Consider the following 19,599-nt stretch of genomic DNA (forward strand, 5'->3'; position numbering starts at 1 on the left):
GCACCGCAGACTATGTAGGGCTTCAAATTACTTTTTTATGGGCTTCTTTTGCAAGCCTTCTTAATTGGATTTTAAATGAAAATGCAAACATTTAATCAAATGTCCATACATTCTTCATACTCAAAGCATGCTTTACTAAGCATTTTGCTTTAATTATTATATGATCAGATTATTATCAAGACAGAAAATTTATCCACTTAGGGACTGATTAGTTTAGAAGAAACAGCTCCATTGGGACCAACGACGGATGGCGGTGACTCTTCATGGTCGCAGTAGCCTTCAAGGACGTGGGTCTCTTCGGTGGTAAAGCCTAGCGCATCGATCATGGTTGGCCAGCACCGATGGCTTATGGTACGAATTGCCTGGCAGCAGCTGCGCCCGAGGTTGGTCTCACCATCAAGGAAGAACATAATAAGCTCTCCGGTGCATGATTGAAGCTGAACCAGTGACTCCCAGCAGTTGGCTGATCCGTTATCCAACTTCAACCGTGCCACGAGGCTGCTTGTTGGCCTCGGGTCAGACGGCCTTGCCTTGGCCACGAACAGCAAGCTCAGAGTTAACAGGAATGCCAGAAAGAAGACCCTGAAGGTGGAAGCCATTTCCGAGATGATGGGATAGATTGAGAGACATGGAAACAAGAATGTGAATTCTTGCGGTTTATATAGGGATGGGATGGAACCATTTATGAAGGAAAACTCAGGAGTCTTGAGGAAAGAGTGAATGTATTATCGGGAGAAAGCCGATGAGACTCGTCAGTTTTGCTTCACGAATTACATCCACTACATATTACAATAAAAGATCTTAAACCTTTTGGTGTAACCAGCAGTTACTTAAAATTGATTGGTATGAACCAAAAAAATGAAAATATGCTATGGAAGAACAGATTTCTCTGCAGTAAAGGTATAGGAGAATTCCATGACATTATAGAACTGATTTCTTTGGTATGTCAGTTTACAAAACGTAGCGCCTTAATCTTTGCTAAATTTTGATGTTGTTAGTATATAAAAGGCTTATTGGATCTTGAATTTTGTAAAGAAAGATAACGTAATTGTATTATACATTTACTTGCAGTACAATCCCATTAAAAAGAACGGGTTAAAACTTCGTATCATCCAACCAAAGTTGAGATTATCGCAACCCTTCCATGGTGAGTGGGGTTGCTTGTCCAAGGGTAGGGGGCTTGTAATATTCAGCCATGTTTAGTACGATAAGGTCGAAAACGAATTCAAGGAGTGAAGGAATTGTTTCCCTCTGAAATGAATGTATTGTTAATTTTCAAATAAAAAAAAAGTCGAAAATAATGGTCCTTTAAACATATCCTTTCCCTGCTTCAGTCCTTCACCAGGCAGAAAAAAGAGAGGTCCACATTTTTAATCCGTTCCGTTCTATCCTGGAACTTTCCGCTCCTTCCTCTCCCGATAAGAACAGAGGTAGTCTCTAAGTCAAGTTACTAACGCGTCTACCGCCTGTCCTGGGGCTTGCTTTAGTAATGACCAGGTACTTTCCATGCAACTGCTCAGAAACTAGGCTAATAATCTACGAACACGTCACTGAGCAGCAATCTAGAAGCTCTAACGCTGCTTTAAGTTCTAACCCGAGGATTGGAAATTTCCCATTTCTTCATTTAGAAGTCGGTTTCTTTCATCATGGTTTAATTGCTACGAAATCTCTTGCAGATCATCCCATTCTTCCTTGAGTTGACCTTTTATAATGGAGGTTTTTTTTTCCTGCTGTTGACTTTTATGCTTGCTTGCATTATATATAAATATAGTGATTCTGGTAGTTGACGCTAACAATTGGAAGGAAGTTTAAACATGTTGGGTAGGAATCCTTCTATCAGGGCATGTTTTCCTGAAAGATTCTCTGATTCAAACTTCGATGATAGCGGACAAAACTCCAGGCGAAGCTACGCTACATCATCTGCAACTGCAACTCCAAGTGAGAGCCAGCCTAGTTCCAGCCGGGCTGCCTTGAAGCCATTGACACTTGCTCAAACCCAAACCTCAGTTGCTGATCTTGTTAACAATGCCTCTAAACTCCCACTCCCAGAACATGCAAGTGCTCGACTGGTCTCAAAGCAGACTAATGCTACTAATCACCACCACAACAAAAGGGATGCTAATGCTGCAACTCCTGTTCAAGTGGTTGACAAATTTATACCAGCCCCTTCTCTTGCAACTCCCCCAGCCTCTACATTACCAAGTTCGGTTCCTACAATTGGTGGGTAACAGTTTTCAATTTTTTTTTCAGTTTTACTATTGTCAAGGCTTTTGGATGTTTTTTCTTTATGTTGGATATTTTGTTGTCTAAGGAAACTTGAAATGATAGGATTAGACTTCAGAGATGGCATTAAGTAGCGTTAAATGATAATTCGAGCTCATTGATTCTAATATTCAATCAATTTAATGGCAGGGAACGTTAACGGGAATTCTACACGGCTTACCTTGTATATACCTTTATATCAAGCTGCACTGAAAGGTGATTGGAGAAAAGCTAAAGAGTTCCTGAACATGCATCCGGGTGCTGCAAATGTCAGGATAACCAAGGGATGGGAAACAGCTCTGCACATTGCTGCAGGGGCCCGGCACATTGCTTTTGTGGAGGAGCTGGTCAAATTGATGGGTGTAGCAGATTTAGAACGAAGGAACAAGTACAATAACACAGCGCTTTGTGTTGCTGCTGCATCAGGTATTACTAGGATTGCAGAGGTGATGGTGAAAAAGAACAAATGTTTGCCACGAATAAGGGGGAACAAGGGAGTGACACCACTCTACATTGCCGCACTGTTTGGCCACAGAGACATGGTTTGGTATCTCTACAAGGTGACTGCTGCTGAGGATCTAACTCAAGAGGATTACATCGGGCTGCTTATTGCCACCATCACTACTGATTTATTTGGTAAAAAGCATGGCATATGCAGTCAATTCTATTACTTTGCCCTTTCAATCTGGGTACATCTTTAACTTGGATAGATCAAGAAGCTCATTGATTCTACTATATCTATGGCTCAAGACTTTAAACCTCTTAGCATGTCGAAGGGGTTAGTGCCATTAGGTCTAAAGCCCTTTCCTTAGTTGTCAGAAAAAACTGCTTATGGGAAGAACCTTAATAAAATAGCTAATCATTCTTCCTTTGTCCTTAGATGTAGCTCTCTGCTTAATTCGGCACCAACCAGAATTGGCTACTTTGCGTGATTCAAATGGGGAGACAGCACTTCATGTTTTAGCTCGAAAGCCTTCAGCGTTTGCCAGCAGAAGTGAGCTGGGAACCTGGGAAAAGTTTATCTACCCGTGTAAGTGTTCTAATTCTGTTTTAATATTCTTTTCATTATCTAATTAGCTGGATTTTGGAAGCACTGGAAATTCAATCACGTGATTCAAATTGTTATATGTTGTGATTTTTATGATTGTCTGATTGTATCTCTTTTCTGTATATAATTCTTGTAACTTTGACAAACCTGTAATCGTTTCCACTCCCCACTGCTCCTTCAGTGTTGATCAATAATTGCCACATTGTGAACCTTCCCTGCAATTCTCACACTAGATAAAGATCATGTAATAGAAGTTTAGATCTTACTGTTTCAATGAAATTTTACCTAAGTCCACTGAGAAACAGAGTTTAAACAGAGCACACTATCACTGAAAATAGTGGTTCAACAATGAGAAAAGTAATAGTCTTCTCTTGGCCTTTCCAAATCATGCTAAAGCTCTAGTTGCTATTCGAGATAACTAGGAAACATGGGACCAAATGAACTCAATTCAAACTAGTTAATCTACTGGGCTGACTGTAGATGTCAAAGGCAGCAGAGGGACAAGTTAATTATTACACTGTAGGAGTCTTGAAATTTATAAATGTAAGTTACATTAATTGGCGGTATGAACCAAGAAAATAGCAGTCCTTAGCTGAGTGAACTTTTCTTTAGAAGCTTTACGATTAGGGAAAAAGTACTTGGAATTTTTCCTGACATATTAATAAATACTTTTATGCTGTTGCAGGGATCTACGTGGAACCACTAGTGAAATCTAGTTGCCCATCAGGCATGTCAAAATGCTGCTGCGACCATACAAATCAAGGTTTCTCTCTTATAATCTCATTTTTCCTCATAGAGACTCGATTTTCTGGTACATAATTTATTCATTTCAGTTTTTTCTCCATTTAAACGGGAAATCATGGGTTGCATATACAAATGATCAAGTTTTATGATATTCCATGTTGATCAAACCTTCAACATTAACAAGCAAGTTTGTTTGGAATGCCTGCAGTGTTTATCGGCTTAGCTGGAAAACTTTGGCACGCAATGGAGAAAACGAGTAGGTGTTAATTTCAAATTTAGTTATATTTTTGCTTGTATATTTAAAAGTCCAATAACTGACCTGTGTTTAACTCTAGTCCCAGGACATAAAGCCATTTACAAGAAGAAGTTATTGCATATGCAAGCCATTGTCCTTGTGGAGCTGTTATGGGGACAAATTCTATCCTTAGAGGACTCACAAATTACGGATATACTAAGAAGCCCTTCACAGGTTTTATTTACTGCAGCAGAATTTGGAGTTGTTGAGCTCATAACTGAGCTTATTCAGTCTTACCCTGATTTGATTTGGCGAGTTGATGAGCATAGCCGTAGCATTTTTCATATGGCAGTCATTCATCGCCAAGAAAAGATTTTTGGACTTATCCACGATATAGGAGCACTCAAGGATATGATTGCTGCTTACAAAGACAAAAACAATCACTGCATACTGCATTTGGCTGGAAAGATAGCACCTCCAAATAGACTTAATATTGTGTCTGGTGCAGCTCTTCAAATGCAAAGAGAACTACTTTGGTTTAAGGTTTAACACCATCAATGCATGAATTTTTCAGTACTTCCTTTCTTACATTCAATTAAGAATTCATAACTTAAGTTGTTTTTGGCATTGCAGGAAGTAGAGAAGAACGTACAACCCTTATACAAGGAAATGAGAGACATTAATGGTAGAACACCTCAAATGTTATTCACAGAAGAGCACACAAATTTGGTCAAGGAAGGAGAGAAGTGGATGAAGAGCACTGCTTCATCGTGCATGCTTGTTGCTACACTAATCACTACTGTAATGTTTGCTGCTATCTTTACTGTACCAGGAGGCAATGACAATGACAAAGGCACTCCCATATTTTTAGAAGCTAAATCTTTCATAATTTTTGCTATATCAGATGCATTGGCATTGTTCTCTTCAGTCACCTCTATCTTAATGTTCTTGTCAATCCTCACTTCACGTTACGCAGAAGAAGATTTCCTTAGGTTACTCCCACAGAGACTGATTGTTGGCCTTGCTACCCTTTTTTTATCCATAGCAGCAATGCTTGTAGCATTTGGTGCAACCTTTTGCATTGTCCTTAGCCAAAGACTGGCATGGATTGCTGTCCCAACAGCTTTAATTGCTTGTATTCCTGTAACCTTATTTGCCTTCTTACAGTTCCCGCTCCTTGTTGATATGATCCAATCTTCGAATGGTGCTGGTATTTTTGCCTGAATCAGTAAATATATGCTTTCTCAGTTTGGCGCAAAATTCACTTTAGTCTTGAGTCTTGAGCTATATCAGAGCATTTTTTCCAACTTCCAATTTGGGTATTGAAAATTACAAGTCAATCAAAAGGAAATGGGCGTAAATCCATTGAAGAAAATTTGTAAGTTCCTTTTCTTTCATGTCTATGATCGTAGCAGGGATACATCAGGGGACATTGGGAAGCAGAAGTAATGACAACTAAGAGATGATACGAACAAAGGCCACAATTTTTAAAAGTATTTGATTAGCAAAAAAAAACAAAATCCATTGATTGATAGTGTCATTGTCAACTGACAGTGTCGGTCACACTCTCAGAATGCATGTCTTACTTGGAGAGTTTCCGACAGTTGTTCATGGCCATCGTCGACTCCCATGGAACGAAGATGCGCTAAATGATGACATCCAGAAGCTTGATTGTCTCGAACATCAAGTCATTAAAGATAAGCACTATTATCGTGCTGTTCACCACACCAAGGAGCTTTTCTGGCCTGCAGAGAAACTGAGGCCGGAACACTACTGCAATAATCCTCTTCATGCAGACATTCTTCCCGGAGAGTTCGCATTGATAATAAGTGTAGCGGGTTCTTTTGGTCAGGAGAGAGAACGTGTTGCAGTGAGTGAATCGGGATGAGTTAAAGACAGTAAAGAAGAAGATTAGAGCAAATTTTGAAACGTAAGTGCTTTGAGTGGTAGGTGGTGAGAGATGAGAAAAAATGGAAAAAGCAGCGGATAAGGACGAATGAGGAAGGTTGAAGAGAAAGAATACTTGGAGGAATAAAGCTTTTAGTCTAATCTTTTTGTTGAGTGTTTAAAATCCCTTCTCCTTACCTCTCAATCTACTATTTATATTGAATAAGAGTACAAAATAATTAAGAGAGCACGTTTAATTATGGAAAAATATACTATAGTTGAAGAACGTTTTACGAGATATGAAAAGAATGGTAATGTAGTTGAGTAGTGGGCGTAAGTTTTGAATAAATAAAATAGTAACATTTAATAGTGTGTCATGTGTATTTTTAAGAAATAAGAACAGAAAAAAAGGTAAAACACATGTATTTTAAAAAAAGGTTAAGAGTAAGTCTTCTTAACTATCTTCATATCTGAACCATTAAACCAAATTCTTTAAAACATTTTAAATGTGAAGATAATTTATGAACTCTACCATTTATTTTGAGTTACTTTCACTTTTCCGTACAAATAGTTATTACATGTTTATTCTTGGATGTTTTTATGCTTATAACGCTTTTTGAGTGCTTTATGTTTGAAATACCTTAAACGCTTCTATACTTAGAATGTCATTGACGTTTTTTACGTTTGAAATGTTTCTGTGCGTTTTTGCGCTTGAAACGTCTTTGAGTACTTTTATACTTCTGTAAATACTTTCTAACTTGAAATACTCCTGACTTAGAACAACTCAAGAAAAATACCCTGAGCTTTTTACAATTGAAATATCTATGATGTAATTTTTTTATAAAATCAGAACTAGACATGTACAATAAGCAAAATTTAAGAGAAAGTTTTGCAGACCTCAACATTCACTAGCCTGACGGTGACTGGCTTGATGAGTTCAACTGGGAAAAGAAACTGAAAGGAAAATCTCTCCTTGTGATCATTCTTAAAGTTGTCTGGAAGCCTACATCTATTACATTTGCATTGACCAAAACAACGGGAAATATGGGAAGAAAACTTGTGCTACTACTGATATCTACGACTTTATCATGGACTGATCAGCTCAATTCAAGCTACACAGCCGGTCAAAGCTAGGAATGCCAATCTCTGTAATAGCTGCAAATTTCTAGTTACTTCTTTGTAGATGTATCATTTTATCTGTACAATCTCATTGGTTGATGTACAGTGTTCTTTGTAGCAGGACATTCGCCTGCATTTTTGGATAAATAAAAGTTTTGCATTAATCCACAAAAAAAAAAAATTTGTGTTCACAACTTCGTATCGTTTTGTTCCCAATAATTATATTAGATACTGAAAATTACTGTAATATTTTCATAAATATTTTTATCTGTGAGGAACATGAGATAAACTCAATAGTATATTTTTAATCTCATGGTAAAAGATTGCACTCACTATCTATGGCAGCCTGGCACTTGTCCAAGCGTGCGATGTACTCTTCTTAATCACTCCCATAATCCCACCGACACTTCCATGTTATTGGTCACTTTCGTCTCAGCACCTTTGTATCTTTATCATTTTATAATAAGACCACTCTGCAAGCCAAAAGTTGTAAGACAAGCGGAAAAGCTTGGAGCCATGGGGCTCTCAGCTTGTCTTACCGACTAATTATAGCTACGAACTGGAGCTATAATCAAGAAAGCTGGCACGGGATTTACCCGTACTTCGTCAACGAAGACTGAATGCCTGATCAGTTGATCTAATACTTTTTTTTTTGTTTTTGGGTTTAGTAATTCTTTTCCAAGTATGAAATCTGCAAATCCGGGGCTGACCCAGAAAGCTCAAGAGTTTGTGCGTGAATCTAATGCTTTAGAATTTCTACTATTTAAGCTCTATACTTGGTTTCGTCTGCTGCAGCCTGGGGATCAGATCATAACTCAGAAGTCCTCGTCTGCAATTCTCTTGCTGCCAAAACTTTGGGTTTTGGTGATTTCAAAGAGGAATTTTGTTTGTGTTAGACACTAATCGAAACAGGCAGGATGTATAGGTTACCATTCCAAAGCAAAAATGAGAAATGAAGCAAAAAAAAAAAGTAGTATGTCTATTTGATTATCTATGTACTTTCAGCTTTTGTTAATTGAATCATGCTACTTTTAAGTTTGTAATGACTCTACAGTCTGTAAGCTTGATGAACAGTTTATGCATTTTGTGCCTCCAATTGAAAGAGCGGTGTTTTGACTTTTAAGATAATACTTCAACTATTTATCCATTTTATTCTATGTGTTCCTAAGTTTTATAGCTCTTAATTATTTTTTATCTCTTTTTTTAATGAATGATTGGATTTAATTGATATAATATTTTAAAAAAAATTTAAATTATTTTAAAAAATTAAATAATTTTTTATTACTTTTAATTAAGTCTTTGTATTTCATTTTCATTTTTTTTAATTTTGTATTACTTTTAATTAAACGATAAATCCTGCTCCTATCTGCTGAGCTCCATCTGTCTCGAAGATTGTAGCATCAGTGTTAAGTTTCCAGCCACTACGACATCTCCATCTTGTATGTTTTTGCATCCCTGCATCGACCCTTCTTATGTCTTCTCTATTGGCTTTCTTATACTATAGCACCATGTCCTGCCCCAAATTGATAACAGCCAACGGATCCAAATATGAGCAAGTTTCTGGCTTTCCATAACGCCCACATGATACCTACAATGTCTTACAATTCACCTTCTAGTAACCCTGTTCTGAATTTCCCTGAACCAGTCCTTAACTGTCACGAACATTAATTCCATAAACTCTCCTTTACGAAAATATCTCGCTTCTAACGCTTTGTAAGCTAGGGTAGGTTCCTTCAACTGCAGCCGCCACTCCTGTTTAGTCAGGATTGCTAAATTATAGCTTCTACTGTCTCGAAATCCCATTCCACCATAGTGCTTTGAAATCCACGTTGATCTCCAGCTTTTCCAGTGTATCTTCTGATCTCTACCATTTCCACCCCACCAAAAGTGAGCAATACCAGAATTAATCTCTTTACAAATCGAATCCTGGAGTTTAAAACAACTCATAACGTAAGTGGGCACAGTTTGGGCTATAGATTTGATCATCATTTCTCTGCCAGCTGCCGACAATAGCTTGTTCTTCCAATTAAAAACTCTCTTCATCAATCTTTCACATAGCTGAAAATTTGTCGTTTTGATGCTCCACTAATTAATGGCGTGTCCAGATACATTCCATCCCAATGCTCCCCATTAACACCCAAAATTTGACACACTGCCTCCATATGGTCGTCACTGATTGTTTTTTTTTTATAAAATAGATTTTTATAATTAATTTATTAGTAATTAAAATATTATTTATTATTTTATATTTTAAAAATATTAAATTGATATTGATGCAAAAAGTGAAAATATTATATGATAATATTATATATATATCATACAAATATATCACTTTATTATTTATTATTTATTATAATATATTAATATGTTATATTAATATAATATAATATAAAATATTAAAAGATAATTGGATTATGTTGATGTAATAAAATTAAATGTAATAAAAAATAAAAATATAATGTCTTGATTGACTATAATAAAAAAATAAAAAAAATTAATTTTTTGTTAAAGAATTTAAGATATGTCAACTTAATTTGAGTTTGAATATGATATTGATGAAGGGAATTAATTAAAAACTAAAGAAACTTGCCGTCCTAAATTAGGAATCTCTTACCAACCCTGGAAAACGAAGAAGCACCGAGAAATACAGAATTGTTTATTGGGACAAAACGATTAGTATTGACTACTATTAATCATCTCTTAATTAGCTGACAGCATCATTAAGACTTGCCAGCGGGCAGATGAGAAGAGAAAATGTGGACCTTGGCAGGTTAGTCTTATCATGAAATTCATTCGTGATAGAATAGAATTATGAACAAAGTCTAAAGCCAATATCAAATTTAAAATTTATTCGATATAATACTTTTAAAAAAATTTCATGTTAAGTAAAAAATTTAAATATTTTTTTATTTTTTTATATTTAATCAAAACTTTATATTTTTATTTTTAATTATATATATATCTTATAATTAATAAATAACTAATTATCATTATTGAAATGAATTTGTCATTTTATATCCTAATAATATTGATATAGAAGGTGAAAATTGACACGATACCATATCATTTTAAGTTTTCATCTAACATGCTATATCAACATTACATGACATAAAATGATAAATGATGTTTTAACTAATTTAGTTAATCAACTATTAATTATAAAAATTTAGTTGATTTAATATAAAAAATATAAAAAGTTGATTGAACTTTATAAAAAAAGAAATTTTTTTAAAAATTCAAAAAAAATTGGGTATTATTCTATATATATTTTTGACATTAGATTACATTACAATAGATTTAGAATCCCAAACCACTTATATCAACTGAAAACCTTACTAACAAATGGAGTCAACAATGACGTATTAAATTTATTTTCTGAATCTTTGATTATCTGCTTCTCTCCAGGCTCCATCATCAAGGGGCCATGGGACTTTATAAGAAAGGAAAAGGACCAAGACTTTTCTTCACCGAAGCCAATAGTTATAATTGAAGTACAATAAACTGTCCTATTTCACCTAAATTAGGCCATGTGTTGCCGCGCTTTAATTTTGACTCTCAAGTTCCATTAAGAACATGCATTTGAATGCGAACTGTACTACCACTAACTAATAAAAATATATGGCACACAAAAGTTGCTTTAGGGAAAGGAAAAAAATGGAAAAGAAGATGATGACAGTATAATATAGGTTAATATAAAGTATAATATTTAAATTTATTTTAAATTATTTAAAAATTTTAAATAAGTGATTGTTTTTTTATTATGTTTAATTAAGTTTTTATATTTTTTATTGTTATAGAATAAGTTCTTATAATTCACAATTAATTATTTGTCATAATTAAAATGACACTTGTTATTTTATACTTCAGTATTATTAATGTGGAGAGTAAAAAATATGATAATGGTATCATGTCACATCAAAATTTCATATGATATATTAGTATGTCATATCAACATCACTTCATGATATAAAAAGATAAATGATATTTTGATTAATAATAATTTATTAATTTTTAAGTTTTAATTATTAAAATTTATTTAATTTAAAATAAAAATGTAACAATTTAATTAAACAAAATAAAATAATAACGACTTATTTAAATTTTTTAAGTAATTCATATATCTTTTTAGATATAATTCTGTTGTATAATTCCATGCTCCTTAACGACCTCCTCTTTTGTTTAGGGTAACCATTATTTCATTTGCAATTGTATTTTTTTTTTATTTTTTAGCCACTAATATGTTTCTCAGTACTCTCATGGCAAAAGGAAGGAAGGTTGCAAGTAGTACTACAAACAAACATGTCGATCCAACAGAAAGAAAGAAGAAACTTTACCTTCCCCCAACTTTGAAAAGAATGTGCAATTTGTGTATGTATTGGACCGTACGTGTATATATATCCATATAATAAAAATTAAATTCGAATATTATCATTTAATAAAAAATAAATATATAAAAAATGATATACTCTCTCCCCATTACTAATTATTAACTATTGCAATTTCGAAATGCATTAACTCTTATATTCATTAATTAGGTTATAATTTTGAGATGAAATGTTGATGTGACACAATTTAAATCATAAATTAATAATTATAATAAATGAGAATATTATTTAGTAATTCTCTGAAAACGAGATAATAATTATTAACTAAATTTAAATTATGTTATTAAAATGGCTCAAAAAAGATAGTACTTGTCATAAAGATAAGTCGTTTTTAGGTGTTTATTTTCCAAGTTGATTATTTGTGCCAAAATGCTTTAATGATTTGCCTGACGTCATATATTCAAGGAAATAAGCCATGAAATCCTCCGCCCTTTCCTCACACTTTCCCCACGAGTCCAACTTCTGCAAAGCCCCACCTTCCTCGAACCCATCGAACTTTCTGGAATGTTTTTCAGATCCCACGCTCAGTTTCCCTTCGTCTTTCTTAGTCATTAATTATCGTTATTATCTTAAACCCGTAGTTTAAGCTAAGCATGTACTAATTATTTTAATTTTCCACATAATCGTTTACCAAACTACTAAGCGCGCGTGAGAGGCTATTTTCGTATTTTTCTTCGCTTTCCTGCCCTTTTAAAACCAGCGATTCTCACTCTTTCTTGCCCTGTTTACTAAGGGACTGTTGCCAACTTTAAATCTGCTTTAATTTTATTTTTGGTTGTGTGATCTGGTGGTTACGGAGTGAGTAAAGACCGAGTTCGAATTCCCCCGAGTTGTGCTCCCGAGTCCAATGGAGAGAGGCCGTGGTTATAGGGGAAGAGGAACCGGTGGAAGAGGTGGTTACCGAGGTGGTGGAAGAGGTAGAGGAAGAGATGGCGGCGGCGGAGGTCATCAGCCGCCGTATCACACTGTCTCAGAACAAGGTGGGGTCTATTGGAATCCAACTAGTACTCAAGGGGGTCCTAATCAAGGTACCGGACAGGGTCTCACAAGAGGTGGTTACACTGGTGGCTCTGGTGGTAGTGGGGGAAGGGGAACGTGGGTCCCTCGGCCTCAACTGGAGAGACCGCCTTATAGTCATGTGATGGAATCAGCCGGGCGCGGTCACAGTGGCGGCGGGCCGTGGAGGAGACCATGGGGGCTTGGTGCTGCTCCACCAGCACGGCCTCAACTTCACGAGCCGGCATTGCCTTCTCGTCCTGTGCAACCTGTTCCTGGTATAAATCCTTTTTGTTTTGACTTTGTTAACTACGGAGCAAAAGTTTATTATGATGTTGATGAAGTTGGACAATTTATTTTGAGATAGCAAAGTTTCGTTTCTGCCTTATGAAGGAAAAGATCAATAGAGTCATTTTGCATTCGTTAGCTAAAGTTCTGTGGTAAAATGTGCTTAGACTTTAGGCTTGATTTTGATTTGTTACTGATGTTTGGATTTGAGATATATTTTTGAGAAAAATTTTGCCCTTTTTCCGTTACAGATTCTGCTTCGCTGGAACATTTGGCTTCTACATCATCTCCTCCAGAGAATAGGAATAGATATGTCCCAATTATGCGACCCGATAAAGGTGGAGGAGTAGCTGTTGCAACTGTTAGGCTTGATGTCAATCATTTTCGGGTCAATTTCAATCCTGAGAGGGTGATAAGGCACTATGATGTTGATGTCAGGCCACAGGAGTCTCCAAGGCATGGTCGCCCTGTGAAACTATCAAAGATGCTACTGCCTATGATCCGGAAAAAGCTGTTCACTGATAACGATTCTGAATTGCCATTGACCATGACTGCATATGATGGTGAAAAGAATATATTTAGTGCTGTTCGGTTACCCGAAGGACAATTCGAGGTGGAATTATCTGAGGGAGAAGACATGAAGTCTCGTAAATTCATTGTTTCTCTAAAGCTTGTGAACGAGCTCAAGCTTCGCAAGTTGAAGGATTACTTGACCACAGGCAACATCTCGATACCTCGTGACATATTACAGGGGATGGATGTGGTTATGAAGGAGAATCCAGTTATGCGTATGATTTATACTGGCCGGAGCTTCCATCCTGCTGAATCTTGTCCAGAAGATGATCTTGGACGGGGCATCATAGCATCCAGAGGAATCCAACATAGCCTCAAGCCCACTTGCCAAGGTCTAGCACTTTGCCTGGACTATTCTGTTTTAGCACTTCATAAGAAAATGCCAGTTATCGAATTTCTAGTAGAGCACTTTCCTGGTTTTAATGTGAATGCTTTTGGACGGTATAGGAGAATGGTTGAGAATGTGTTGAGAAAATTGGAAGTTAATGTAACCCATCGACGTACCAAACAAAAATATGCTATAGTTGGGTTGACGAGTTACAGAACTCGTGATATTACATTTCCAGATGCCAATGCTCCAGAAAGGCGCATTAGGCTTGTTGATTATTTCTTGGAGAAATACAATAAGAATATCACCCACCTGGATATTCCTTGTCTAGATTTGAGCAAGCAAAATCGGATAAACTATGTCCCAATGGAGTTCTGTGTCTTAGCTGAGGGGCAGGTCTTTCCAAAGGAGAATTTGGATCGACATGCAGCCTTATTGTTGAAGGACATATCACTGGCAAGGCCGCAGGAAAGACGGAGCAAGATCTGTTGCATGGTTCGATCTGAGGATGGACCTTGTGGGTATGTATACATGACAATTGAGCCTTTTATTTCTCTGTTTGCTTTGACAAGTTGTCTGTTTTGTTGCTTTCATTTGACAAAACAATTTTTCCTTTGTTGTCTCCACTATTGTTCTCACAAGTAATGAATTTGTTGCTACATAACATTTGATGAGAATTCTTCTACTTTTGAGCAATGGGGCACATTTTGCTCTGTTTCCTTTATATTGAATGTAATTACCTTTTGCGTCATCATCCAGTATATAAGTTTTAGATGATTAGACATTGTTGTGATGATGTAATTGTTTTACATGCTGTAAAGCCAATTTAGCTAGCCTTACATTTAGTCACAAACTTCATGCCATGATAGTTGATACTAGTAGTCAGCCACTGTTGCAACTTTCGTTCTTGCATAAGTGCCTGGATCAACAACTTTTGCTTATTCACTTGATGAAAGGTGCATTCTCTGGCATGAATGAATGAGTTCTTGTTACTTTTTTGGGTGCTCTATATGATCCAAAGTGCCCTTAAATGACTGTAAATGTATGAGTTTTGCTAATATTTGTGCTTAAGATTATTACTTTGCTTTTTATGATGCCTGGATATAATTGAAGGCACTAAACTATTTTATTGCTATCCAGAAGCTGCATATATCATCCTATTCTAAGACCATAATCGTAATCAACTGGAATGGTCACCTATAATATGAATCTGGTTTTGCAATCTTGAATCTTCTGAAAATCTTATATATTTCTTACTGGCAGTGGAAACATCATTCAAAATTTTGGAATTGAGGTTAATACTGAGATGACATCAGTGATAGGACGTGTCATTGGGCCTCCAGTTTTGAAATTGGCTGCTCCTACTACTGGCAAATTGATGAAGATAACAGTTGACAAAGACAAATGCCAGTGGAACCTGGTTGGAAAGGCTGTTGTGGAAGGCAAAGCAATTGAGCGCTGGGCTGTGATTGACTTCAGTGTTGCTGATAAATTCAGACTGAATTATGGTTCATTTATTTCAAAGCTGAGAGCTAGGTGTACAAGTCTTGGGATGAGAATGGAGGAACCTCTCTTACATGAAACCACTGGAATGCAAACATTTTTGAATGATAATGTACTTCATCAACTGCTTGAAAAAGTTACTAGTCAAGCTCATAAGCTTGGGAGAGGAAGTTTACAATTTCTACTTTGTGTGATGTCAAGGAAGCATGATGGCTACAAGTATCTCAAGTGGATCTCTGAGACTAAAATTGGTGTGGTGACTCAGTGTTGTCTGTCGGGCGAAGCAAACAAAGGGAAGGACCAGTACTTAGCTAACCTTGCCCTGAAAATCAATGCCAAGCTTGGGGGCAGCAATGTGGAGCTGAATGACCGGCTGCCACACTTCCAGGGTGAAGACCATGTTATGTTTGTGGGAGCAGATGTTAATCATCCTGGCTCTCATAATAAAACTAGCCCATCAATAGCAGCTGTAGTAGCCACAGTAAATTGGCCTGAAGCTAATCGTTACGCAGCAAGGGTTCGTCCCCAGGACCATCGCAAAGAACAAATCCTACAGTTTGGGGAAATGTGTGTGGAGCTTGTTGAATCTTATGAACGGGTAAATAAGGTCAAACCAGAAAAAATTGTGCTCTTCCGTGATGGGGTTAGTGAGGGTCAGTTTGATATGGTTCTCAATGAAGAGTTAGTAGGTCTCAAGAGTGCATTCCAGAAAATGGAGTACTTTCCTACTATCACCCTCATTGTCGCACAGAAGCGGCACCAAACTCGTTTCTTTCCACAGAGAGACAGGGGTCCTACTGGTAATATCTCTCCAGGCACAGTTGTGGACACTGACATTGTGCACCGTTTTGAGTTTGACTTTTATCTTTGTAGTCACTACGGAAGCCTTGGTACTAGCAAGCCAACACACTACCATGTCTTGTGGGATGAGCATGGTTTCTCTTCTGACCGGTTGCAGAAGCTTATTTACGACATGTGCTTTACCTTTGCAAGGTGCACGAAACCTGTATCTCTGGTCCCGCCTGTGTACTATGCTGACCTTGTTGCTTATAGGGGACGGCTGTACCATCAGGCAATGATGGAAAGACACTCTCCTATTTCAACACTGTCCTCATCTTCATCATTGGCATCATTGTCACTGTCATCTGCAGCTTCGTTCGATGGTTCGTTCAGGCTGCATGCTGACCTGGAAAACATAATGTTTTTTGTTTGACTGAAGAATGGCCAAATTCCCTTTGACAATGTGGATGAAGACGGCCACTGTTTGAAAAAAATGCCCTGAACGCAGGTTTACTCCTTTCCTAAACACCTAGTAAAGGGGTTTGTGCGTGAATCTAATGGGTTTGAAGACTTGTAGTATTTTCCTCATTTGTTTTTGTGGTTTCTTTTTCATATCTTCTGGAATTTCCTTGTGGACTTGGTTTTTCATGCATTTGGTTGTTCTTTTCTCCAAAGCAACTTGACTGGGGAAAAGAGCACCATGAAGAAGGGTTTTCATGTTTTTATGGTTGCATTTGAATGAATTATGGACTTTGTTTCTCAGTAATGGTTTACACCTTTATTTATTTCTTTGTTTCTTATTTTTGTGTTTCTTTCCTGAACTGCTTAGTACATTTATTCATGCGCCTTGCCATGTTGGAAAAAGGATGCCCAAAGTAATTCATCCAGTGATTAGTTTCGTCATTGGATCAAATTTTTTTTTTTATTTTTTTGTAACTCCCATTGCCACTAAAGGCACAATTTTTTTTTTGAAAGATGAGTTTTTATTAATGATAAGCTGGAATGTCGTGGAGAGTTTTCAACGCTGAGATTTGGAGATTCTGTTGGCATGGAAGCTATCATAAGAAGAGTTTGTTCTGAACAATTACAAGAGGAGCAGTTGCTCAAGGAGCATTTGGCAGCATCTCAACACGGATAATATCTCAACACGGATAATCTTAAAAACAAGCAGAGTTCTGGATAAATCCCTAAACAAAAGTCTAATACTAGTAAAACTCTATCAGAGTGATAAGATAAATGAGTGTTTTGGGGTTGACAGTCCTCAATCATCACAGCACCAGCCACCAAGGTCTTACAAACCAAGCGATCACTGATCAATAGGTGCTCTTCAACAGATAACCCATCAGCATCTCCTGCACATCTCAAAGACCAGAGTCCACCACTCACATCATGAATCACAAAAAACAGTAGTAGTCAATGTCACCAGAACCTCATCATGGCCAAAAGTAAAGAACATCATCTAAGGGCCCTTCTGGAGAACGCAAGAATAGACACAGACCTTCCCATCAATCCAAAACACAGTTAGAGATGCACAGCAGTATCACAGATGCACAAGGACACAAACAAGAAGCAGAGGCCACACGCAGCTTCCTCCTGATCGATTAAGTTCTTTTTCTCTATCTCTTGCTCGACGGCCACCCTCTCATGCTGCACCGCAGGATGCACCAGACCTAGATAAGAATCAGTGCACGTCAGAGCCTCAAACACAAGAAATTAGTCATAAACATTCAACAAATCAACCTGACCCTGCACCGCTCCCTTGGCAAGGCTATCAGCAAGTTGATTAGTTTCTCTGTAGATGTGTTTAATGTCCCATTTCTTAACCTCCTTCTTCAACCTTTCAATGTGCAGGATCCACTTCCTAAGCCTCTAAGGAGCATAGAGATGGGTTTGTTAGTCCATTTGACAGCATTTTTTGAGTCACTTTCAATAAACAAAAAGTGAGTGGCACAATTTACAGTTACTTAGATATATTTCAAGAAAAGAAGATTGACCCAAAAAGAAAGAAAGAATAGATAAGAGGGTGGTTTGTTTAGTGGGAAAGTTGATGAAGAATTCAAATCCTCTGCCCCGTTTCCTACCTCATTTTGTGTTCCAACTCTCCCCAAGAATCATGTGTTTACTTTTTTATTATTAATTAATAGTGTAACGCCCTGACCTAAGTAAAGAAGCTATAGTAAAAAACTATGTTGGTCTAGATGACGTGCATGTGATTGATGAGTTATGTTAGCTATGTGTACATGCTATGAATTATCAATGTAAAACTGTGACGTAAGTGTGGATTTCTATGAATATATAGTTTGATGCAGTATGTGCACATGAATGGATGCAGAAGAAACTATGTGACATGAACTTGTAAAGTACAAGCATCTATAATTCCATGATGGCTAACATTAAACGATTAAACGAGAATGTGTATGTTTAGGTAAGCTAGGATGAACTATACCATGTTGATTGGTTAATAGGATATGAGATGGAGGAATGCAAACAAAAAGAAACTCAAATGATGTTGGTAAACTTAAATCTTGTTATTTAAAGAAGAGTTTCATGTTTGATCTTGTTGTGCACGTGGCCATAGTAAGAACCTTGATCCTGCCATGATGTGTGTACTGATGAGATTGGAGATGTGCCATGATGATCTAACTGTTTGGAGAGTGAGTATATGAGCATGTATTATGTGGTTTGTTTGATGAATTGAATGTCTAGGGGTTTGCCCAAGAATGTGATTTTATTTTGACAAGAATCAATAAAATTAGAGGCATGTTTAACGATTGCATACCTGCTTATAGGTGTAAATGCATAGATATGTTTAATGTATGTATACATGGTAGAAGATAATAGCCTATAGCAGAAAATTTGGTTGAGTTAGTGAATGGAATGCCTAGAACCTTAACTAGAGAATTGTTATGTTGATGTATATTTGATGGTTGGCTAAGTGAAATTGCCTTTGGGAGACTTAGGAAATGAAATAAGTTGAGGTATGTAAAGGCTTAAGTGTTTGAAATATGAAAACTTAAAAAGTTTGGAACATGCCTCGAGACAAGGGCAAAGGAGTCTTGATACATAGGCCATAGTGTTCTGGAAAGTGGCCAAGGACACATGAGGTTTCGAGACCCCAAAGAGAGGTCCGATATATTGAGCATTTGCCACTGAACATTGGCAGAATTGGGTGCAGGTCTTGAGACCAAGAGAAGTAGTCTCGATACATAGAGGAAGGCTCACGGTTTGAGCTCGGAAAGACATTAAAGTCACGAGACCAAGAGAAGTAGTCTCGATACCTAGAGTGAATTTAACAAAAACTTATAAGTGGGCGTTGGTTTGAACGCCCATTAAGAGTTTAGAACCAAACCTGAACTAATTGAGAACATTTCCCTCTAAAACTTCCAGAAATCATTGCAAACTAGTTCCCAACTGAATTTGAGTGAAAACGAAACCGATTAGAGTGATTTTC

General features: G+C 36.8%; 2 protein-coding genes and 1 pseudogene across 3 annotated transcripts; 2 read left to right on the top strand and 1 right to left on the bottom strand.

The window, feature by feature from the left end:
* Positions 1-26: 26 nt before the first annotated feature.
* On the bottom strand, positions 27-958 carry LOC110424665 (egg cell-secreted protein 1.1 pseudogene; annotated as a pseudogene).
* Positions 959-1,628: 670 nt separating this feature from the next.
* Positions 1,629-5,549, top strand: LOC110424577 (uncharacterized). Of its 2 annotated transcripts, none has more exons than XM_021439171.2 (7): positions 1,629-2,220; positions 2,413-2,898; positions 3,143-3,292; positions 3,996-4,073; positions 4,263-4,310; positions 4,390-4,832; positions 4,923-5,549. In XM_021439171.2, the coding sequence occupies exons 1-7, from the start codon at positions 1,815-1,817 to the stop codon at positions 5,511-5,513; spliced, it is 2,202 nt and encodes a 733-aa protein (XP_021294846.1). In that variant the 5' UTR covers positions 1,629-1,814; the 3' UTR covers positions 5,514-5,549. The 2 variants fall into 2 exon arrangements, with proteins under 2 accessions (XP_021294846.1, XP_021294847.1); XM_021439172.2 differs by having other exon boundaries at positions 3,149-3,292.
* A 6,845-nt stretch (positions 5,550-12,394) lies between these two features.
* AGO2 (Argonaute family protein) lies at positions 12,395-16,910 on the top strand. The gene is made up of 3 exons (XM_021439077.1): positions 12,395-12,954; positions 13,216-14,386; positions 15,129-16,910. The coding sequence occupies exons 1-3, from the start codon at positions 12,528-12,530 to the stop codon at positions 16,579-16,581; spliced, it is 3,051 nt and encodes a 1,016-aa protein (XP_021294752.1). The 5' UTR covers positions 12,395-12,527; the 3' UTR covers positions 16,582-16,910.
* Positions 16,911-19,599: the final 2,689 nt, after the last annotated feature.

This window comes from Theobroma umbraticum, unplaced genomic scaffold (assembly GCF_002168275.2).
Source record: "Theobroma umbraticum cultivar Fairchild unplaced genomic scaffold, ASM216827v3 scaffold_204.0, whole genome shotgun sequence".
In the NCBI taxonomy this organism is placed as follows: domain Eukaryota; kingdom Viridiplantae; phylum Streptophyta; class Magnoliopsida; order Malvales; family Malvaceae; genus Theobroma; species Theobroma umbraticum.